We start from the raw sequence: 25314 nt of genomic DNA on the forward strand, positions 1-25314 counted from the left end.
GGAGTTCCAAGTGATCTTTCAAATAATCAAGAATTTAGCCCACTCTGGGTCCAGAGCCCCCAGGAGCTGTGGTTTCCTGTGTGGTCTCCAGTGGTATGTTGCTCTTTATGGGCTGGGTATGTTTATGCTTCAGGCACACTGAGAAAGCTTGGTCATTACTGATCTCCTCTGGGGCAGTTAGAGCATTCTCCCTCTCTCTTTATCAGAACTCTGACTTTCCATCTTTTCTGTTCAGAACCTGCCTAAGGTTAGATGTTGTAAGTTGTCTAGATTTATATTTTTTCATTTCAGGGGAAATAATTGAGTGTTCTGGTTTAAAAGGTTTCTCTCCTGGACAGCCGGATAAATGGAGATGAGAAAGTAAACAAAGGAGCTAGTTGTATCATCGAGAAGTTTAAAAACTTTTCCATGGTCCATGCCGTATCGTTGCTATGCACTGAAAGAAAAATTTTAACTGGCTAAGAAGCATGTATTTATTAGTTCAGAAGTAGAAACCGAATTTTTCCTTTCCCTGTTTAGACTCCATAGGCTATTGTGAGGGTGTTTAAATGCTCATTAATAAGACAAAGTGATGCCCACACATTCTTTTTGCAGAGGTTGTGAGGCTTTGTGAAACTTGCATGGTCACATGTTCTTTTGGTACAGGTATCATGGACTCAGATGACATTCTGGATTCCATAGAGTAGGGGTCAGCAAAGTTTTTCTAAAAAGGGTCAGATAAGAAATATTTTAGGTTTTGCAGGCCATATGATCTTTGTTGCAATTACTCGACTCAGCAGTTACGGATGAAAGCAGCCACAGACAACATTTAAACCAATGAGTTCCAATAAAACTTGATTTACAAATACAGGTGGTAGACCAGATTTTGCTTATGGGCTATGGAAAGATAAACTAGATAGTTCTTTGAAGTCTCATCTCCAATAGCCTATTCCATCTCATCTGGGCCCCAAATGGAAAATTATAACATATTACAGAATAGGGAAATCACTGTCTATTAAATATACCAAAAAAACCAAACCCATCGCTGTCGATTCCAACTCATAGCGGTGCTATAGGACGGAGTGGAACTGCCCCATAGAGTTGCCAGGGAGCACGTGGTGGATTCGAGTTGCTGACCTCTTGGTTAGCAGCTGTAGCACTTAACCACTATGCCACCAGAGTTTCCGTCTATTAAATACAGTCATACTAAAAAGTGGATGTCCTTCATGGGGCCTTTGTGCTTGCTGTTTTTTCTGCCTGGAATGTTCTTCCCCTAGAAGCTACATGGTTTGGGCCTCACTTCCCTCAAGTTTTTGCTCTAGTGTTCCCTTTGCATTGGGGCCCTGACCACCAAATGTAAAATTATAACCTTTCCCTCCTGCCATCACTCTTAATAATTTTTCTCTATGGTGCTCCTAGAGTCCTGGTGGCACGGTAGTTAAAAGCTACAGCGAGCTATGGCTGCTAACCTACCGAGTGATGGCAACAGGTTTTGGGGTTTATAGTGCTCATATGTTAGATGATTTATTTCCTGTTTGTTTAGTGAGGCATCTTTGATAGTTACAATATCGCCCAGCATGTAGTAGCTGCTTCTTAATATTTGTTGTTGAGGGAATTTGTAAGAAATTCAGCATCAGAGATTATTTTTTTCTTTTAATTTTTCTACAACAGCTAGTATTTTTACTCACAGGGACTTTGTAAGAAAAATTGCTAAACTCTGGAAACTCTATTACCAAAAAAAAAACCAAACCCATTGCCGTCGAGATGATTTCAACTCATAGTGACCCTATAGGACAGAGTAGAACTGCCTCCTAGGGTTCCAGGGAGCATGGGGTGGGTTCGAAATACCGACCTTTTGGTTAGCAGCCAAGCTCTTAACCACTGTGCCACCAGGGCTCTGAACACTGTATTTAGTGGTTAAAAATCTGCAGATGCTATTGGTAGCACTGGTATGTGTAAAAAAACAGTAAAATTTCTGCTTTTCATAATTTTTAAAAAAATATTTTTTAACTCTTTATTAAAATTAAACATGATGTATCAAAACACAGTTTAAGAACAAAGAGCTACATTCAGTTATCATTTTTCGAGTAGTGTTTGAACCTATCCACCATCAAAAGTAACATTAAAAAAAAATCAGATTCATAATCTGTGTATTTCATTTGGTTGAGTGTCTGCTTGCTTTTGAAATACAGATGCCAATTTTGAACCAATGCACAGAATATGAAAACTGCTCAATATTTAGCAAGAAAATAATTGTATAATATCATGTAATTAAGGAAATGCTGGAACATTTCCAGTTGAATTTAAAGTATGAAAAAAGTATTTAAATATTTAGGTGGTATAATTAGAATATAGTGTGAGACTATCAGTTTAAAAAAAAATGAACGTAAGAAACTTGATAAATGCAGGACATGAGTTTGTTACCAGTGTTTTGAACATGTCAAAGCAGATGGAGAAAAAGGGTACTGGTTTTTAGAAAATAATCTCTGGTTTTTGATGATAAACCACCATGCCCCTCTCCTATTTTTCCAACTGTAGCTAATAAGTTCAAGATTTTCAGCAAATCTGTGTGAGTGAAAATTTAACAGATTGGGTAGAACTTCAGCATTTTCCAAATATATGACTCAGACAGGTAGTTTGAGAACTGATGTAAGAAAAAGAGAACATGATCGAATGTGTTCAGGAATCACCGCCTCCATTGCCACCAAGAGTTGAACATATTGAAATCTCCAAAAATATCTTGAAAAGGAAATCCATTTGACTTTAACTTATTGTTTTCTAAAGATGTTTGTGTGTAGAGATCTCTGTGTTTTGTATAATGCACAGGGCATACTTGTAAAATTTGTGATGTGTATTATGTTACTTGATGTGATTTTTGGGGGATCTTCTTTTTTTTTGGTCTCTTTTTCCTTTTTTTTTAAAAACCGTGGGGAAGTTTGATTTGGCAGCGTGAGCCTGAGATAACAGAAACTGAACAGGAGAGGTTAACTCGGCAGTTTGAGTATGCAGTATGCTTAAGAATTCATGGATAACTTTTCTTGTAGCTTTTGTAGTTTCTGTTTAAGACAGAAAAGAAACATACAAATAAATATAAAACCAAAAGATAGAGTATAAAAACTGGTATAGAAAGTAGCACAGAGAATATGGAATCACGAGAGCACAGGTGGTTGAGGAGAGCATGTCTTCATGGAGAAGAGGTAGCAGTTGAGTCGGCCTCTGGAAGATGGATAGGATTTTAACTGGCGTTTTTTGATGAAATTCTTTTCTGGCTGCAGGGAATGAAAAGACACTGAGGTTGGTTGTATCCAAATGGCTGAAGAGATGGAGAACAGGGCTTGAAACTAAAATGGAGGTTGGGGTTATTTTATTGAAGCGTGGGCTCTAGAACCAGGAGGAAGAAACTGTCAGTGAATTACGTGTTTGTGTTCCACAGATAAGCAGGACAAATGAAAAAACCAGTGGTCAAACACCAAGAAAAGGTCAAATCCTAGACAACTGCTGTAAATCACAGACCACCCAGAAGCCAGTAGCCCACATCTTCGTGGGAGATCAGAGCTTACACTGTTCATGGCTTAGTCAGTGACTGATTTCCCAGCCAGTGTCCAGAGCCTGCAGGGATGCTTTAGTGGCCCAGTTCCCTTCCTGGTTACACAGGCCTGAAGGCATCAAGCCTTGTGATATCACTATCCTTTGGCTGGTCTTTTAGTCAAAGGCAAGTGTTGTGGAAAGTGGGCAAGTCTTTACCTATTCATCAGTCACCTTTTTAAACTTAAAGTCAAATCTTAAATCCCTGATAAAAAGTACCTTTATATACTGACAAATTATTTTGTCATTTCTCAAATCATGAGTGACTTGAACACAGATCATATGAAGCAAACGAAAAGCTTAAATTTTTTTTTTTATCGTTTGAAGAAAAATACTCTGTTTGAGTCTTTATTAAACTAACATAGCTAATTTCTTGCAGTGAGTATAGCTGCAGAGAAGTGAATAAGGGGGTTTTAATGAGAGACTGAAGTTACTCATTACATCTTTCATTTGTTGGATGACTCAGTTTCTCAGAACTTCATTTCCCACATGAAAGTGGAAGAACGAGATTACGGGATAATTTGAAAAAGTAACTAACATTGGACCTGACACGTAATTGGTGCTCAATTAACCTTAATTTCCTTTCTGTCCAAACAAGCTTCGTTTTATTGCAGGTGACCTTTGTTAATGTTACGGAAAGTGAGTTCTAGTCACTTCTTCCCCTGAGAAATATAAATTGTGTGTTCACATTGAAATATTAAAATTAAGGTTTTTTTGGTTGGTATGAAAGCACATAGTTTAAAGTTTCAGAAAGTTCTCCATGGTTTATTAAAAAAAAAAAAAAAAACAGCTTTTCTTTCTCTCTCACTTCTTCAAAAGAGGCAGCCACCTTCAACTCTTTTAGTAGTTTCTTTTGGTATTTACTTTATATATCTTCATAATATTTTTATACTGATTCTTTTTGACTTTTTAGTGTTAGGAATTGACTGTTGATGTAACCACCATGGAAGATAATGTTTATTCTTTTTTCCATACTGCCCTCTTCATCCTTTCCACCAGAGATACAGTTCCCCTCTATCATCCTCCCAATATAGTTATAAACCAAACCAAAACCAAACCCAGTGCCGTCGAGTCGATTCTGACTCATAGTGACCCTATAGGACAGAGCAGAGCTGCCCCATAGAGTTTCCAAGGAGCATCTGGCAGATTCGAACTGCCAACCCTTTGGTTAGCAGCCATAACACTTAACCACTATGCCACCAGGGTTTCCATAGTCATATATAAATAAAATATTTAGGTTATATCTCTATTTCCCATTGCTGTCGAGTTGATTCCAACTCATAGCGACCCTATAGGACGGAGTAGAACTGCCCCGTAGGGTTTCCAAGGAGGAGCTGGTGGATTTGAACAGCTGATCTTTTGGCTAGCAGCTGAGCTAACCAAGTGCCAGGGCTTCCTGGTGGCACAGTTGTTAACAGTTTGCTGCTAAACAAACGGTTGGTAGTTCGAAGCCACCAGCCGCTGCTTGGAAACCCTATGGGGCAGTTCTCTGTTCTATAAGGTCGCTATGAGTCAGAACCAACTCAGTGGTGCATAACAGCAATAACAACATCTATATTTACTTTTATAATTTTATGACTATATAAATGCTATTCATAGTTGAGCCATGGCAAAAAACTGAAACCAAACCCATTGCCGTCAAGTCGATTCCGACTCATAGTGACCCTATGGGACAGAGTGAACTGCCCCGTAGTTTTCAAGGAGCGCCTGGTGGATTCGAACTGCGGACCTTTCGGTTAGCAGCCGTAGCACTTAACCACTATGCCACTAGCTTTTAGTTTTCCTTGGAATTAATAATTGCCAATTTTTTTGTTTGCTTAGTTTTTCATAAACTTATCATTGATTCATGCAAAACTTCCTCCTCAGAAGTGTAAATCTCAACTAACTACAAATACATATATCTATCAGTGTATGATACTAGAGCCTCGTAAGAACAGTTGTTTAGTTCAAGATAGTTGGTTCCCAGGCCTGTTGCAGAACTAGCGTCCTGGGATCTTCTCTCTGTCATCCTGCAGATTCTCCATGCCTCTGTCCAGTGTTTTTGTCTTTTCTGAATCTCTTGTCATTGTCTTTTATTTATTTTATTTTTCTCTCTTTCCTTTGGGTAAAGCACAGCTCCTTGAGGCTTCCTGAGAAAAGGGGTATTGGAATGGAGTGGTAATTGGGGTGCAGGTTCACCTCTTAAACTGCCTTTCAACAAATTTTCCTATACTTTTCAGGCCCCCTCACCTTGAATTGGAATCCACCCAATGGCAAATTATTTTTTTTTTTTTCTTTTTACCTTGATAGTCACTTCCAGACTTAGTTGGTACCCCTGTTTCCTGAGACTTTCTGGTTTTTGAGGGGTAAATTGCCTTTACTCTCAACTGGATTTGTTGCTGGCTTAGCAGTCAGATCTTTGAAGTTTGCTGAGTCAGTCCTTATTTCTCATTCAGCTTTTCAGATTTCTAAATATTGTTACTGTTGTCTACTTTTCTGGCTTCATTTCAGTGTTGATTTATAGATGCTTATTTATTCTTAATCATTTGCTGTCTTCTTAGTGAAGTTTTGGGGGCAGTAGAAGTGAAAGCAGGTTTTCAGTTCATCATCCTAAGTATAAGCTTGCTTCATGTTGGCTATTTTACAGAGTATTATTCCATAAATATAGAGGTGTGGATCTTTTAATATATCTTTTTCATATACCACATTGTGTAAGGGCTGAGTGAACTCTTTGAGAGAACTTTAAAATTTGATAGTCAGGCATTGAAGTTCAGTCTTTATCATTAACTCCCCAAAGTCCTTGTAGTATCTAGAATTTTATGTTAAATAACTTTTTTTTTTTCTTTCTTCTTATTTGAGAGGGTTAGGTATAGCAGAGCTGGAAGCTGGGATAAAAGGGAATTTTTTTTTTTTGGCCCCAACTCATTTTTCTTCATATTATCTTGGAAATTATCACTTTGGTTTACTCAAAAATGAGGAAAACGATATGCAACATTGGTTAGAAAATGTTGGCATTTTATAGATATATTTTAATAATTTCCTGCATTTATCTAGATAAGACACTCCATCACTATATAATATCAATTTAAAGTTTCATATAGGGGTAATTAGGTAAAATGAATAATTGGATAAATTAAAAAAATAATAATTAGATTAACAAAAATCCATACTTTTGAAGCTTGTAGTAGTTCTAAAAAAAATTGAGAGTAGTTATGGCTAGAGATAAGAATAGAATGAAATATGCATACAATTCTTTAAGATTATATAAGCATAGAAGGTGAATCTGGACCAGCATGTTGATATTTTTTTTCCTTAGAGATGTTAAGACTAACCGAGAAATATGTTTGCAGTGATTTAATACCATGATTAGTAAGAAGTGTATAATTGGCTTAGAACCTTAGAGGTTCATTCCAGTCACATGATTTTTAAGGATGACAGTTTGATAGCCTGTACCATCTTAAATGAATATGTCACTGGTTGGCAAGCTTGCTAGATCTGGGGAATTTTTTTTTTTTTCCACTAAAGCTAAAAGATACAGCCTTTTAAAAAACTCTGTTGGCACTTAGGAATGAAATTAAACATGAGCGCATCTGCATGAGTACTTCTTACATAGAGATTTTATTGTGTGTGTATGCACTGTTTTTAAAAAAATTTTAATATAAGCATTTTTGAGACAACAAAAACTGATAACCAGGTGGTGAGCTGTATTTATGAAAGCTTTTGAAACTACGCCACCTACCCTTCTAGAGCTCAAGGGAAGAGTTTATAGAAATCCGTTCAATAGTACTGCACAAGCCTTATAAATTATTCTAAAAAAGCTTCTTAAAGAAATATTTCCCTCAGAATCCTAAAAACAAAATGAGATAAAACCCAGGCTAACACATGTGTGCTTCACCTCTTCTCCCGAAGTGATTCTGAAGCACCTTGTAAAATTGAGGTCACATATAAAAATGTATAGCAACCAGATGTTACTGCTACCTGAAGGGATGTCCAAGATGCATCTCTAAAATGTCCTAGCAGTTTTGCATAGTGATGAAGGGCACAGACGTGGGGACCAGACTGCCTGGATTTGAATCACAGATATGCCCTTTAGTAACTGCATGACTTGGGCAAGTTATTTAACCTCCCAGCACCTCTTTATCTTTATCTGTATAATAAAAATAGGGGTAATAATATTGCTGTTTTCTATGGTTGCTTTGAAGATTGAAAGAGTTAATATTTGTATATGGCTTAGAACAGTGCCTGGAACACAGCGCAATATAAGTGCAGTTTTTATTACTGAGAGCTCAGATTGCTAACCAAAAGATCAGCAGTTTGAATCCACCATCCACTCCTGGAAATCTTATAGGGAAGTTTTGTTCTGTCCTGTAGGGTTGCTATGAGTCAGAATTGACTTGACAGCAAAGGGTTTGTTTTGGTTCGTTTATGAATTTTATTACCAAGTGCCAAATAAGTGCTTTTTTGACTAAGGCTTTAAATCTCTTCTCTGTACAATAATGATTGATTATTTTAGATTTGATTTATAGCCTGTGATAGTAGTAACACTGGCTAGGATGACATTTGTTTTATACTTTGTCTCTTTTTTAAAAAAAAGTTTATTAAGAAAATTAAACTGTTAATTAAAGTTTCAGGAAAAGGCATAACTTACTTCAGAGAAGGCTTTTAAAATATTTTGTAAACTTCTAATTGTATGTTATAGATTAGTTGTATACAATTCCAGTGGAATTAGTTGCCTGATACTTCATAGATTTTTATATGTACATGAGAGAAGTATTTAGCCCTTGCACAGAAAAAAGATAATACTTAAATATCTGGTGTTCACCAATATTTATTCATTTAAAATTTTATACTGGCATTTAGAAGTACAGTCCTTCTCAGGATCTGCTTGTTATTATTTAATTGAAATTTTGATAAATTCGTAGGTTTACCAATGTAAAATCTAAGTTTTCATTTGATAGAAAGGGGAATAATATTGTGAGAAAGGATCTTAGTATAAGTTCTCACCTGTAAGTAACTGAATTAGAATTTAGTATTGAAATTCATTTGCAGAAAATAACTACACCTACTCCTCACTTGTGGTCTACATCCTTATCTGCTATTTCACATTTACCACACTAGAAAAAAATCTAGTTGACTGTTTTGGGCATGAACCAGCGGAGGTGAGTTGGGGAGAAGGAAGAGGAGGTTTATGAGAGAGAGTGAGGCCGCTTGGGCAGTCAGTAGTCCATATTACCCAGATCGGGAGTTGGAGCCAGGCTGGACCTGTGGTGGTGGGCGGGGGGAGGGGGGGGTGGCAAGGAGGTGACTGGAGCCGGGGCTGCAGGAGTTGTGCTGGGAGCTTAGAAGTCTCTTCTTCCAAAGAGGTTTCCCTGTCACTTGCCTAGCCTCTGCCAGGCCTAGGTACAGCGCCTCAACCGTCTGCAGGCCCTAGAGCCACCAGCCACTGAGGCCCACCTATGGGGCTGACTGAGCAGGAAGGTAGAGAGGCGAGATGCGGGGATCCCTGCGAAGGCCTGGATGTTGGCCAGGTGATGGTGGGCCTCTGCTAATCTGGAGGCAGCAGGCAACCCCTGACAACCACCACCACCACCCAACCCCCACAAGCTTTGTGGTGATGTGGAAGGTGTAGAGGAGAAGGGGGGACCCCACCACGCCATGCCCATGTCGAGCCACACCAGGGGTGCCTGATGGGGGAGGGACACGGGTGTCAAAGATGGGGCCTGACTCTCACATAATGCCTATTTCCCAATAATGACCCGGTCTTTGGAACCTAACCCTGTCAATAAGTGAGGAGTGGGTGTAATAGAATAGTAACACATCTAATGAGCAAAATAGATTATTTAATGTTTATATAAATTAATTCAGAAACATCTTGAATTATTTAATTTGCATTTTTCAGTAGGAACGTATTGTGGATGTATATTATAAAGAACTAAATTAAAAAATTAAAAAAATCCTAATGTATTAAAAATTCCATGGAAATTAATGATGAATATTTCAAGCTTTCTGTTGGCTCTGATTTATTCTTTCGCAACAACATAGTTTTACAAAGTTTTTACTTCGTTATATTAAAAAAATCTGATTTTTAGTACTTGAACAAAAAAATAATGGAACTAAGGATGAAGTGTTTTAGCAGTTAAAATTTTTAATTTGTATATATTAAAAATACAAATTTGAGTAAGTATTTTTAGTAGGAAATGTATTCATTGATTCATTTACTAAGCTCACTTTATACAGGAGGCCACGTGGTAGTCAGTGGTTTTACATAGATAAGCAAAACAAATGATGTCTCCCGTTAAGGATCTTAGAATCTGGTATGGGAGACAGATGAAGCAAAACAACTGTATAATTACAAATTCTGCTAAGTGTCATTAAGTAAAGAAATGGAGGAAAAGGACAGTGGGACCTGAAGGAGCTATGTGGTGGTCAGTATTGGCCACTTGGAGGGATTGACTTTTAATCTGAGACCTGAGGGATGAGAAGGAACTAGCCATGTCAAGAGCAGTCAGGGAGCATCCCAAGCAGAGAAAATAATGTACAGGAAGGCCATGAGGCAGGAAAGAGGAACTGAAAGGAGGCAGAATGAACAGCACAGGGTAGTGTTCACGGATGAGGTGTCCCACAAAATTTGATGACTGGATGGCTAAATATTAACAGGAGAAATAAATTTTGCTGGTAGGGTTGCAGAGTAGCTCTGTCCAGCTGCTACGTACGCCATGTGTGGCCTCTCATTCCGTTTATTTGCAGGCAGGGATTTGTCTTGTCCACGAATTATTATTGTTGTTAGGTGCTGAGCTGATTTCCACTCTTGCGACCCCATGTGACAGAGTAGAACTCCCACATAGGGTTTTCTAGGCTGTAATCTTTATGGAAGCAGGTTGCCAGGTCTTTCTCCTGTGAAGCCGCCAAGTGGGATTGAACCGCCAACCTTTTGGTTAGCATCCAAGTACTTGACCAGAATATTAGAGAGATTCAATAATCTCTTAAAAATACTGAGTTAAAATGGCTGAACACATTTAATATTTACTTAGGCAGTTGAGAAAATGAAAATGGTTGGGAGAATATCTTAGGAGCTGAGCCTCTCATGGGTTGAGATTTTGGCTGGCTTTCCTTAAACAGGAGTGGAGCGTGCCCTTTGCAGCATCGATGTGACACATGAGACATTACCTAGTCAGATGGTGGCCTGACAAATATTGAGATGTCTGTCCTCCCTTTTCCTCTTCTCATTTTTCTGTGGGTATGAATGCTAAACTCCTGAATGCCTTAGACCTTGAATGCTGCCCCCCCCCCCCATTTCATGTCTTCCCAGGACCTCTGAATATGACCTTTTTTTGGAAATAGGATCTTGGCAGATAAAATTAATTAAGTTAAAATTAGGTCCTACTGGATTAGCATGGGCCCTAAATCACAGTTACTCCTACTGTATAAGTAGAGGAGAGGACAAACAGGGAAGGCGGCCAAGTGAAGACCAAGGCAGAGATTGGAGTGATGCTACTAAGAAGCCAAGGGTCACCAAAGATTGCCAGCTACTACCAGAAGCTAGGTGAGAGGAAAGGAAAGATTCTTCCCTAGAGCCTTCAGAGGGAGCACACCCCTGCTGACACCTGATTTCAGAGTTTAGCCTCCAAAACTGGGAGAGAATAAATTTCTGTTGTTTGAAGCCACTAAGTCTGTGTTAATTCATTTCTGTAGCCTTAGGAAACTAATAAACCAAAAAACCAAACCAAACGCAGTGCTATCGCGTTGATTGCGACTCATAGCGACCCTACAGGTCAGAGTAGAACTGCCCCATAGACTTTCCGAGGACCGCCTGGCGGATTTGAACTGCCGACCCTTGGGCTAGCAGCCGTAGCACTTAACCATTACTCCACCAGGGTTTCCTAGGAAACTAATACAGACCTCAAACCATCTTTCCAGATGGTGACAAAATTCTGAGAAAGCTTTACGAGTCCAAGCGGCTGCAATTAAATAATCTTAAGTAAGACATGTTAAAGTAGATGTTAAAGCTTTTTTTTTTTTTTTGCTGTAGGTTTTGAAACTTTGAATTTAACTCTTAAGTTTTCTGAAGCAATCCTGCGTTCCTAACTTTTTTTTTTTTTTAAAAGATGCTGACTACTTGAGTGCTGGTCGTTGGAGGTTTTATTTGCGTATCATTCTGTACATATTGCTAAAGGAATTGTGCTTAATCACGTCACTCATTCCTTCAGAAAAAAATTAGTGCCATATTTGTCTCTGTGTATTTGCTGATCATACAGTGGAGAATGAAACGTTCTTGGACTTTGTCCTTGTAAAGCTTAAGGCCTGGTGTAGGATACAGACATAAAGCAAGTTAAGTGAATGAGAGATTGTGTTTAGTGCTGTGAAGAAGAGCAAAAGGTGCTTTGAGAGAGAATAACTTTGGGATTTGCTTTGGAACAGGGAAGACATTTCTGAATAGATGGCTTAGGTGGCGCTCTGAAAGGCAAAGGAGTTAGCAGAGGGAATAGAGGGGGTAATGGAAGGCCCTAAGGCTTTTCTCTCCCCACAGATGTTGATTAATTTTATTTTAAAATGAAAGACTGTATGTACTGCTAAGCTCTAGTTTACCACCTTCATGATGTAAGGGGGTGTCAAAAACAAAATATAGATTTAAGGAATTACAGAGTATGACAGAGGAGTCACTAGGTGGTGCAAGAAGTTAGTTGCTTGACTACTAACTGAAAGGTTAGTGGCTCAACACCCCCCCCAGGTACATTGGAAGAAAGGCCTGGCAGTCTACTTTTGAAAGGCCACAGCCTTTAAAACCCTATGGAGCACAGTTCTACTCTGCAACACATAGTGTTGCCATGAGTGGGAATCGATTTGATAGCATTGTAAAGTATGACAGAAATAAATATGAAATAAGTGCAAAGTGATTTATTCAAGGTACATTTATTATGTTTGCTGAGTGCTGGGATTTTGAAGAACCTTTGGGTTTCTAGAAGAAGTAAAACCTAGATGTCTGTGATACTGTTGCATGTTGCTGTGTTAAGAAAATACCTTACAGATAGGCCAAAACCAAAAAAAACCAATCTCGTTGCCATCGAGTCGATTCTGACTCAGGGACAACCCTATAGGACAGAGTAGAACTACCGCGTAGGATTTGCAAGGAGCGGCTGGTGGATTTGAACTGATAATCTTTTGGTTAGCAGCCTGAGCTCTTAACTACTGTGCCACCAGGGCTCCCTATGTAGATAGGCCAAGGGAAGTTAAAAAGCAGCAAAAAGTTGAAGGAATAACATGGAAGGAAGGCTGGTAGGTAGTAGTTGTTATATGTTACATGTTCTTATTAGTAGTTCATAATTAATTCAGTGCTTAAATGTAAGCTTGATGGCTGTGCTGATGAACTTTGAAAATTCTTCCCATTTGATCAGTTTTGTTATAATTTTATCTTAAGGAAAATAAATGTATCAGTAATTAACGGGGGAGCCTCTCTAGATTTCCCTTGAGTAATAGACATGTGATACTCAGGAAGCAGCCTGGAAGACAAGTTCTCCATACTACCTCAAGTTCTTTTTTATCTTGAAAATCTTCTGAAAGCCACAGAAAGTTTTATCCAATCTTTGTCTTAAACATGTTAGAAAACTGCATAAGAAAAAAAAAAAAGAGAGAGAGAGAGAGATGGTTGATGTTTACCTATTTGTTTAGAGAAGACTTTTTTAAATGAAACTTTCAAATATCTTTGTTAAAGGCTGAAGTGTCTATATCATATCAGTCCACATGGAGAGCCATGCAGAGGACAGGATGTTCAAAACCTGTAGGACTGTCTGACCAGGGAGGGGAAATTTAAAAATAAAACAAAACAAACAAAAAAACCTAGGCCCAAATAGAAATGGTCTGTACTCTTTCCTTAAAAAGTCAGCAAAATAGTTTTTTTTTTTTTCTTTTCAGCCTACAATAGGAAACATAAGATTATATTATTTTGCTTTGTTTATCATGCCGGTAATCACTTTAACCGTTGCGTTTGCCGTACTTATGACCCCTTTTGAAAAAACTACTTATTTCAACAAATTTTGAATAATTATAAACGATTTCCTGTACTTGGACAGGGCTGTTTTGGCTTATTTAATTGAAATTAAATCACTTTATTTATGTCAACCCATTGACAAAGCTTTGTTATTTTAGGAAAATACTATTCATGCTTCAAAGTAAAAAATAAAATGAAAAAAATGCCATAAACTTAATGAGGGATGAAAACTCATATTATCGTTATTAAAGGATTATCTCCAAGCAGGAAAATAGATGCAGTGTCAGTGCTTCTGACCACACTTTGTTTTACACTCAGCTGTATAAATGTAGATAACACTGTTCAAAGTATCGTGTGTCATATTTCTAATACCTCGGTCAACTGATTATAAAGTGTCATTGTACCATTGCCAAAGCTATACATCATCATAGCTTCTTATTTTCTACCATTGAATAGCAATTGGGAAAGTATTGAACATGATGACATTACATTGCATTTCAAGTGCAAGTTCGTGGTACGTGAACATAAAGCAACAATTTCATATATTTTACAGAAAGCGCATGTTTCAGAAGAGATGGGTGAAATTTGATGGCCTGAGCATTTCTTATTACAATAATGAGAAGGTAAGTGCATTTTACAGTTTTCAAGAATTTCTTTAAGTATATTAAGGGTACTTCAGTAAACTAATCACACATTTTGGCTCTCAAGGATAGCACGTAGTTTATCAACACGAAAAGAATTTGAATAAGGTAAAACATACTTAGTCTTTTCATAGTTTAACTTTTCCCTGAGTCATATAATACTTGGAATTTCTTTTACTTATATATCTAACAGATTTTTTTTTTTTTTTAATATATCTAACAGAGTAGAGTTGCTCCATAAGGTTTCCAAGTCAGTCTTTACGAAAGCAGACTGCCACATCTTTCTCTCGCAGAGCGGCTGGTGGGTTCGAACCACTGACCTTTCGGTTAGCAGCCAGCCACTTAACCGCTGCCCACCAGGGCTCCACCAATGACTTTTATAAACTGTATGAACTACTATAAGGAATATAAAGGTGAATAAGAAGTTGCCTTTATCCTAGAGAACAACAAGGAATATATATAAAATGACACCACAGGTAGAAAATGGCAAAGCAAGTAGATTAGATTGCTTCTTACTCAGGTAGAGGTGATAGAACAACTGGGAAGGCTTCTTGCATGAAATTTCATTTGTTCTGGGTCGTAAAGAAAGGAGAATGTTTGTACGTATAGAAACTGGAGAGAACAGGACCTACTAAGCAACAAGGATAATATGAATGAGATGCCCACTTGCGAAAATGTGGACCATATGTGGTAGAACCGACTAGATCTTTCTGACTGAAGAATATTATGAAGGAGACTTGTGGGAGATGAAGCTGAGGAAGCTGTGTGGAGTTAGAGCTCATTGAGAACCTTGAATATTACATGAGGGTAGTTGAAATACATTCTTTAGACAGTTGAGTCTTGCTGAGAATGACATGTTCAGAGCTGTATCATGTCTCAGGTTTCATTAGCAAAATGTTCTTTTTGTTTTTCTCTCTTTTTCTTTGTCCAAACACAGTATCGAGAATTAAAAAAAAAATTTTTTTTTTTTTGGTTTAGATTGTTGGATTACAAGTTTTGAGGCCTAGAGTTCTTTATAAAAATTGACCTATTTTATGTGATACTTAAAATGAAGATTTCATATTTTGTGAGACAGTATGACTAGAAACAAACAAAAATTGCAGGCTTTCTGCTCTACCTCTCCCTCCATGACCTATTTAGCTCCAACACAAAACTTCATATTCAAATAATAGAAACCAGGAGACAGAACTCCCTAAATTTATGCTTTACCTACACCATTAGTTGTAACAACACTTAGGTACCTTGTTGACTTGATTTTCCATGAAGCTATATTCTTCTTTATCTTAAGGCATATGCATTTTGGAGGAAGGGAAAAAGATCTGAATTTGATTTTGCGTGTGTTTCACTGAATATACCATAAAAACAAAAAACCCGTTGCCATAGAGTTGGTTTCGACTCATAGAGATCCTATAGGACACAGATGAACTGCCCCATAGGGTTTCCCAGGTTGTACTCTTTACAGAAGCAGACTGCCACATCTTTCTCCCATGGAGCAGTCAAACCTCTGACTTTTCAATTAGCAGCCGGGCTCTTTAACCACTTTGACACCAAGACTTCTTAAATATACCATAATAACAATCGAATGTACTTAAAAGATCTAAATTTGATTTCACATGTGTTTGATTAAGCATACAATAATGACTCCACAGTGCAATGCATGAAGAAACTTCATTGGATCATGGTTTGAAAAAATAGAGTCAGTTGGAAAATTTGAATATAGACTAAAAGCCAGAACCAAATCAATTGACTTCGAGTCAATTTCAACTAGATATTATAAATTATTCTGAAAGTATTGTTAGTTTTCCTGTGTGTGATAATTAATTATGGCTATCTCAGGGGTTGATGTTATCATTCTTAGATGTAGGCTAAAGTATTTAAAGAAGCGTAATCATGTCTGCAACTTTTTTCAAATGTTAGATAAATATGTACGTGTGTGTGTATATGTTTGCAAATACGTGTGTGTATCTGAACACCAAAAACCAAAATACCCATCTCCATTGAGTCCATTCTGACTCACAGCAACCTTTTAGGACAGACTATAACTGCCCCATAGAGTTTCCAAGGAGCGGCTGGTAGATTTTGAACTACTGACCTTTTGGTTAGCAGCCATAGCTCTTAACCATTATGCCACCAGGGCACCTATCTGAACTCAGGCATAGTTAAATAAAACAATTGAAGATAATAACAATTGTAGAATCTAGGTAAAGGATTAGGATATATAGATGTTAGTTATCTATTCTTTCCATTTTTATGTTTGAAAATTTTTTAAATAAAAATTTAGAACAAATCAATGTAGCGTATTTTAGATGAAAATTAGATGATTTTATGATCTTAACATGTTAACTTTAACTTTTAACCATATTCTTCTGTATTTATACCCTGTATTCTAACATCATTTTCTTATGATTTAGATTTCTACTGCCTGTTGTTGTCAGGTGCCATTGAGTTGGTTCCAACTCACAGCAACCCTATGTACAACAGAAAGAAACACCGCCCAGTCCTGTACCATCCTCACAGTCATTACTATGTTTGAGTCCATTGTTGCAGCAACTGTGTCAGCCCATCTCGTTGAGGGTCTTCCTCTTTTTTGCTGACTCTCTACTTTACCATTCAGGATGTCGTTCTCCAGGGACTGGGCCCTCCTGATAACATGTTCAAAGTACATGAGGTGAAGTCTTGCCATCCTTGATTCCAAGGAGTATTCTGGCTGTACTGCTTCCAAGACAGATTTGTTTGTTCTGGCAGTCCGTGGTTTATTCAGTATTCTTCAAAGGGATCAGTTCTTCTTCAGCCTTCCTTATTCACTGTCCATCTTTTGCGTGCATATGAGGTGACTGAAAATACATAGATTGAGTCAAGTGTACGTTAGTCCTCAAAGTTACATCTTTGTGTTTTAACACCTTAAAGAGGTCTTTTACATCAGATTTGCCCAGTGCAGCATGTCATTTAATTTCTTGACCGCTGCTGTCATGGGAGTTGATTGTGGATACAAGTAAAATGAAATTCCGGACAACTTCAATATCTTCTCTGTTTATCATGATGTTGCTTACTTGTTTTCTTTATATTGAGGTGTAATCCATACTGAAGGCTGTAATTTTTCATCTTCATCAGTGTAATCCATACTGAAGGCTGTAATTTTTCATCTTCATCAGTTAGTGTTTCAAGTCCTCTTTGCTTTCAGCAAGCGAGGTTGTGTCATCTGCATATTCCAGATTAATGAATCTTCCTCCAATCCTGATGCCACATTCTTCTTCATATAGTCCAGCTTCTAGAATTATTTGTTCAGCATACAGATTGAATAAGTAGAGGGAAGGGATACACCCCTGCCACACACCTTTCTTGATTTTAAGCCACTCTGTATCCCCTCGTTTTGTTCAAATGACCGCCTCTTGGTCTATGTACAGATGTCTCATGAGCACAATCGAGTGTTCTGGAGTTCCCATTTTTCACAGTTATCCATAATTTATTATGATCCAGACAATTGAATGCCTTTGCATAGTCAATAAAACACAGGTAAACATCTTTCTGGTATTTTCTACTTTTCAGCCAAGATCCATCTGACATCAGCAGGAGTATCCCTCTTTCCACCTCCTATTCTGAATCTTGTCTGAATTTCTGGCAATTTCTTGTTGATATACTACTGCAACTGTTTTTGAATTATCTTCAAAATTTTACTTGTGCGTAATATTAATGATATAGTTTGATAATTTCCACATTCATTTGGATCACCTTTCTTTGGAATGGGAACAAGTGTGAATTTCTTCCAGTCAGTTGGCCAGGTAGCTGTCTTCCCAATTTCTAGGCATAGATGAGTGAGCACTTCCAACATTGAATCTGTTTGTCCGGACATCTTAATTGCTCCAATTCCTGGAGCCTTGTTTTTTGCCAATGCTGTCAGTGCAGCCTGGACTTCTTCCTTCACTTCCATTGGCTCTTGATCATATGCTACCTCCTAAAATGGTTGAATGTCAGTCAGTTCTTTTTGGTGCAGTGACTCTGTGTATTCCTTCCATTTTCTTTTGATGCTTTCTGTCATTCATTATTTTGCCCATACAATCCTCAGTATTGCAACTTGAGGCTTGCATTTTTTCTTCAGTTATTTCAGCTTGAGAAATGTCGAGCATGTTCTTCCCTTTTGGTTTTCCAGCTCCTGCTCTTTGCACATTTCATTATTATACTTTGTCTCCTCAAGCTGCCCTTTGAAATCTGTGATCATTTCTTCCATTCTCTTTAGCTACTCTTAAGTTCAAGAGCAAGTTTCAGAGTGTCTTCTGACTGCCGTTTTGGTCTTTTCTTTCTTTCCTTTCCTTTTAATGACCTTTTGCTTTCTTCACGTATGATGTCCTTAATGTCTTCCCACAACTGCTCTGGTCTTCGGTCATTAGTGTTCAGTGCATCAAATCTATTCTTGAAATGGTCTTTAAATTCAGGTGAGATATACTCAAGGTTGTAGTTTGGCTCTCATGGAGTTGTTTTCATTTCCTTCAGTTTAAAGTTGGATTTGCATAGGAGCAATTGATGGTCTGTTCCATAGTCTGTCCCTGGCCTTGTTCTGACTGATGATATTGAGCTTCTCTGTTGTCTCTTTCCACGGATGTAGTCAATTTGATACTTGTGTATTCCCCCCGGCGAGGTAAACATGTATAGCCGCCATTTATATTGTTGAAAAAACTTATTTGCAGTGAATAAGTTGTTGGTCTTTTAAAAGTCTATCATGTGATCTCCAGCATCGTTTTTATTACCAGTGCCATATTTTCCGGCTACCAAACCTTCTTTCCGACTCATGTATTCCAATCACCAGTAATTATAAATACATATTGAGTGCATGTTTGGTCAATTTCAGACTGCAGAAGTTGGTAGAAATTTTCAATTTTTTCATATTTGGCCTTAGTAGTTGGTGTATAAATTTGAATAATAGTCATATTAACTGGTTTTCCTTGTAGGCAAATGGATATTATCCTATCACTGTCAGAGTTGTACTTCAGGATAAATGTTGAGATGTTCTTTTTAATGATGAGCGTGACGCCATTCCTCTTCAATTCGTCTTTCCCTGCATAGGAGGCGATATGTTTGTCTAATTCAAAATGGCCAATACCAGTCCATTTCAGCTTATTAATGCCTAGGATATAGATCTTTTGTGTGTTCCATATCATTTTTGACATGACTTTGTATGTTCCACATTCCAATTATTACTGTATGTTTGCAGTTGTTCCTTCTCATTTTGTGTTGTGCCACATCAGTAAATGAAGGTCCAGAAAGCTTTTCTTTATCTACGTCATTGAGTTTGACTCTACTTTGAGGAGGCAGCTCTTCCCCAGTCAAATTTTGAGTGCCTTCCAAACTGAGGTGCTCTTCTTCCAGCAGGAAATCAGACAGTGTTCTGCTTCTATTCAGAAGGTGTTCAGTGGTCTATTTGTGTTTAGATGTAGATCACCAGGTCCACGTTCCTATCTGTCTTTGTCTAGAAGCTCTTCTGAAACCTGTCTACCATGGGCAACCCTGCTGGTATTTAAAATACAGGTGGTATAGCTTCCAGCATCACAGTAACCCCCAAGCCACCCCCGTATGACAAACTGACAGATGAGTGATGGTTCTACTGCCTTATATTAGTGATAATTGTAACCTGAATAGAGATTTAGACTCCACTTCACTTGTATTTTCAGTGCTGCAGGCCATAAGAGTATGTGCCTTTCAAAAGAAAGTAACTAACACACACTGCAACATCAGTGTGTTATAGTGCTAAGAATAAAAAGTTTTTTTGTTGTCAGTTGCCACAGAGTCAGCCCCCAACTCATGGTGATCCCATGCATGATGGGAGCTCATGCACAACGGGAGTAGACCTTTGCACTGGTTTTCACTGGCTGATTTTCAGATGTAGATCCCCAGCCTTTTTTCCTAGTCAATCTTTGCCTGGAAGCTCTACTGAAACCTGTTTAACATAAAAGTGACACACAAGCCTCTACCAACAGAAGGGTGATGGCTGTGTTGGGGTGCATTAACCTGGAATTACACCCATGCCTCCCTCATGGAAGACAAAAATTCTACCTCTGAACCACCAAAAACAAACACAAAAACCAAACCCTTTGCCGTTGAGTTGGTTCCGACTTAGAGCAACCCAACAGGACAGAGTAGAGCTGACCCGTATGATTTCCAAGGAGCAGATGATGGATTCGAACTACTGACTGTAGCTCACTGTAGCTCTTAACCACAGCACCACCAGGGCTCTGGGCTGAATCACCACTGCTCTCAAAAGGTTTAGAGAATTGCTTAGTGTTTATTTTACAGTGATCCACATAAGGCATCAGATTTGATTGTGGTTTGCAATATGGTGGGATAAATTATCTTTCAACTTTTTTTACTGTGATGAAACTGTACACTCCAAAACATTTACCAATACAAAAATTTCTGCATTTACTATGCAGTGACATTGATCACATTCTTCATGTTGTGGAGCCATTATTGCTTCCCTTTTCCATAGTATTTCACCAGCATTAACTTACACTCAGTATCCCCCAAGCAAGAGCTCCCCCTCTCACCCTTCTTCCCACCCTTGGTACCCAGTGCCCTCGAGTCGAGGTAACCACTATTAATTTGTGGTTTCTATATATTTGCTTATTTTATATAAGTGAGATCATACAATATATGTCCTTCTGCAACTGGCTTATTTCACTCAGCATAATGTTTTCAAGGTTCGTACATGTCATAGCATGCATCAGAACTTCATTTCTCTTTGTTGTTGTTAGGTGCCGTCGAGTCAATTCTGACTTATAGCGACCCTATGAACAACAGAACAAAACACCGCCCGGTCCTGCACCATCCTTACAATTGTTGTTATGCTTGAGCTCATTGTTGCAGCCACTGTATCAGTCCACCTCGTTGACCCTGTACTCTGCCAAGCATGATGTCCCTCTCCAGGGACTAATCCCTCCTGCCAACATGTCCAAAGTATGTAAGACACAGCCTCACCATCCTTGCTCCTAAGGAGCATTCTGGTTGTACTTCTTCCAAGACAGATTTGTTCGTTCTTTTGACAGTCCGTGATATGTTCAATATTCTTCGCCAACACCACAATTCAAAGGCATCAGTTCTTTGGTCTTCCTTATTCATTGTTCGACTTTCACGTGCATATGATGTGATTGAAAATACCATGGCTTGGGTTAGGTGCACTTTAGTCTTCAAGGTGACATCTTTGCTTTGCAGCACTTTAAAGAGGTCCTTTGCAGCAAATTTAGCCAATGCAATACGTCGTTTGACTTCTTGACTGCTGCTTCCATGGCTGTTGATTGTGGATCCAAGTAAAATGAAATCTTGACAACTTCAGTCTTTTCTGTTTATCATGATGTTGCTCCTCGGTCCAGTTGTGAGGATTTTTGTTTTCTTTATGTTGAGGTGCAGTCCATACTGAAGGCTGTGGTCTTTGATCTTCATTAGTAAGTGCTTCAAGTCCTTTTCACTTTCAGTAAGCAAGGTTGTGTAATCTGTGTAACACAGGTTGTAAATGAGTCTTCCTCCAATCCTGATGCTATGTTCTTCTTCATATAGTCCAGCTTCTCGTATTATTTGCTCAGCATACAGATTGAATGGATATGGTGAAAGGATACAACCCTGATGCACACCTTTCCTGACTTTAAACCAATTAGTATCCCCTTGTTCTGTCCGAACAACTGCATCTTGATCTATGTAACGGTTCTTCATGAGCACAAGTAAGTGTTCTGGAATTCCCATTCTTCACAATGCTGTCCATATCATTTCTCTTTACAGCTGTGTAATATTCCATTGTAGGTATATACCACAGTATGTTTATCCATCTCTTGATGAACTTTGGCTCTTTTGAAAAGTGCTGCAGTGAACATTGGTGTACAGGTTTCTGTTTCTTTTCCTGATTTCATGCCTTCTGGGTATACATCTAGGGTTGGGATTGCTGAGTCGTGTGGTAGCTCTATGTCCAATTTATTTTTGTTGTTAATTTTTTTTCTTTAATTTTGTTGTTGAGAATATACATAGCAAAACATACACCAATTCAACAGTTTCTATATGTACAATTTAGTGAAGTTGATAATTCTTCGAGTTGTGCAACCATTCTCACCTTCCTTTTCTGAGTTGTTCTACCTGCATTAAAATATATTCTTTGCCCCCTAAGGTTCCTATCCAGTCTTTCGAGTTGCTGTTGTCAATTTGATCCCATATGCATAGTTCTTAAAAGGGCAGAATGCTCAGGGAGACCTTTCTTACTAGTTAAGCTAAACTGTTGTTTGGTTTTAAGAAGACTTCATGGGATATTTTTAGTTAAAGGTTTAAAGATTATTTCAGGCCAGTAGTTTTGGGGGTTCATCTACTCTCTGTGGAACTAGAAAGTCCGGAGTCCATGAGAATTTGAAATTCTCTTCTGCATTTCTCCCCCTTTTGATTAGGATTCTCCTGTAGAATCTTTGATCAACATGTTCAGCAATGGTTGCTGGACACCAACCAGTTCTTCCGGCCTTGTGGCAAGGGAGGCAGTTCTTCACAGAGGCAATTAGCTGCACATTCCATATCTTCCTCCTGTTCTGGATTCTCCTTCTTCCTTTGTTGCTCCAGGTGAGCAGAGGCCGGTTGTTATGCCTTGGATGACGAGGATGAATATTTTTAAAAGTTAGTTTTCTGCTTTAATAATTGTTTGTAGCTTGCTTGGTCATGTGAATATTAAGAGAGGATACAAAGTAGTCACCATATCTGATGGAATCTGACTGCTGATTTTCTTCAGCAGCTTACGTTCTCTGGTTTGATTGATATAAGTAAGAAAACAGTTCATGGAGTGAGACAGGCTTCCTAGCCTAGAGGCTCTGGTGTTGGTGGTATTATTGTCCCTGTTGAGGAGAGAGAATTCCTAATAACTGTCCAACTGGACTGTTCTTCTCTCATTGCATTCTTAGACATTGGTGGAATAAAAGTGACCCTGGCTTGGTTTGAAATTGAGATAAAAAATCCATATTAAAATCAGTTGTTACAGATCATTTAGCTTAACATCAAACTTTTGTCGTTTCAGTTTGTCTCTTTTGTCACTTTATCTGTTTACTTGCCAAATGATTGGTTTCCTCTTGGTAAAAAGTCTAAATACTGGAGTGGGGGTTTACTAGAAGGAGGTTGAGTTTCTGTTTTTGTTGTACTCCTTCTGGGGAAAGGGATGGGTCAGTGGATTTAGAAGAGGGAATTTCAAGACCATTGAAGCAGAAGGCAGAATTGTGGCCATAGCTGCTATCTGGCAGCTTTAGTGGTTATGTGGGCAGAGTGGTTGGGTGTTCTCATGTTTAAATGTGCGCTTGAAGAGCATGTGGTTTTGTGCTCTGGAGGGAAATGTGCAGACTCATCTGCTCCCCTCATTTTGTTCCATTTTCTTTAATACTGCCCAATCATTGTCTCTGTAAGGACTTTTCCATTGTATCACAGAAAATGGTATTATCTCAACAGCCTTGATGTCTTATCACCTGCTAAGGAATATAACTCATCCCCATTCTCACTCAGTGTGGGCACAATTGCCCTGTGGTCATTTCATTGTCTGGAAGTGGTAGGTAAATGACAGACTTCATCTAGATATCTGTATGTTACAGGCTTCAAGGAATGCTTTAAAATTTCTTTCCTTAAGGAAAATTTTATACTTTGAAAAATGAATTTATTTTTGAGCTTGTTGTCATTTGAGTATTTTTTTTTTCCTATATTATCTCTATTTTGTGTTGTTATAAAAGAAATGTAAAATGAACTCTACTGTGTTAAAAAAATTATCAGATTTATCTTGGAATCTCATAAGAGATTGTAAATGAGTTGTTACAGAAACTAGAACTTCCTGAGGTTAAAATGACATATTTAGTTTGTGAAGTGCATTTGTTCATATCTGGGTAATTTAACTATTCATCTATTACTCTTCTGTAAGTACTGCCCTGTTAAATTTAATATCATTATTATAGGCATCTAGGTGACCTATTTTTTTTTTCTTCAAGGAATTGTTTTTTAATCTTTTTAAAGAGATCTAGATGAAGGAGAAATCACTTTTATTCCTCTCTCCCTACTATGCTGCCTGATTTTTCTCTACTGAAAAATAGGTTAATGGTAATACTTTATTCAACAAAGTTAATTCTGTCGCTAAGGATGTATTTTTATAAGTTCTAATTCTTATGCCAACTGAAATTTAAGCATGGATAATGCATGATGTAAGGAATGAGGTGTAAATGTTTTTGGACATTCTAAATTTTCCAGGCTCTGGTCTCAGCCACTACATATTTATAGGTAGAGAGACCCTTGTACTGTTCACAAAGGTACTGTGCCCCTTCCCTCCTCATAGGCTGCCTAGCAAAGACACTGTCATCTCTTCTCAAATCCTAGAGCACTTAGTTGTTCTTCCTAGTATGACCATTTAACCTACCTACATTTATTAGGTTTTTATTTTTATTTTTTGGTTAAGCTAATCATGTCATGTACTTCTCTGTAATTAATTTCTCCCAAATTTGAATATATTTTATGTGTTTCACCCCCATGTTTTTTCCCTTCTACCTGGAACCTCCCTAGGCATTGCCATCCGTCAAACCCTGTGCAAACTTCATAACCCACCTTGTTCTCCTCCTCTGTGAATCTTTATCTCTTCCAACGGAATGACATTTGAACAATAATATGCAAGAAAGTTTAAGATGAAAACCAGCTAAAAGTGGGGAGACAAATCAGAGTGTTGCAGTAAACTAGACCTTAATGTCTTAGGTTATAGATTAATGTATAGGCTTAGTGGAAGGGATAGAGAAGTGAATTGAGAAAAATAGTAAAAATGAAGAACTGTCGGAGTTTGGTATTGCAACCAATTGCACATGGGATTTATTTATTCAGAAAATGTTTATACAGTACCCACTCTGTGAAAGGTGGTGAAGAAAATAGATGGGATACACTGTCTAGTTAAGGAAACTGCATTAATAAAATGGTCACACAAATAAGTATAAAATCTCCATCATAATCATTAGTAATTGCTCTAAAGGAAAATTCTAGGTTGCTTTTAGCTGAAATCAGGGTGATCTGACCTAGTGAGGGCTGAGGGCCTGAGAGAGGCAGCTGATTAGAAAAGCTTTCTTCAGGAGCATATATTAATGCTGAGACATGAAGGATGAGGAGACAGTAGCTAACTGAAGA

At 38.0% G+C, this 25314-nt stretch overlaps 1 protein-coding gene across 6 annotated transcripts in view; it reads left to right on the top strand.

The window, feature by feature from the left end:
* The window catches only part of ARAP2 (ArfGAP with RhoGAP domain, ankyrin repeat and PH domain 2), a 253934-nt gene that overhangs the window by 59907 nt on the left and 168713 nt on the right, over window positions 1-25314 (top strand). For all 6 annotated transcript variants that reach the window (XM_064285968.1, XM_064285973.1, XM_064285970.1 and 3 more), the window contains one exon: window positions 14082-14151. In XM_064285968.1, the coding sequence (XP_064142038.1) occupies window positions 14082-14151 (70 nt within the window). The remainder of the gene's footprint in view (window positions 1-14081; window positions 14152-25314) is intronic.

The sequence above is a fragment of the Loxodonta africana genome, chromosome 5 (genome assembly GCF_030014295.1).
Source record: "Loxodonta africana isolate mLoxAfr1 chromosome 5, mLoxAfr1.hap2, whole genome shotgun sequence".
Taxonomy (NCBI): domain Eukaryota; kingdom Metazoa; phylum Chordata; class Mammalia; order Proboscidea; family Elephantidae; genus Loxodonta; species Loxodonta africana.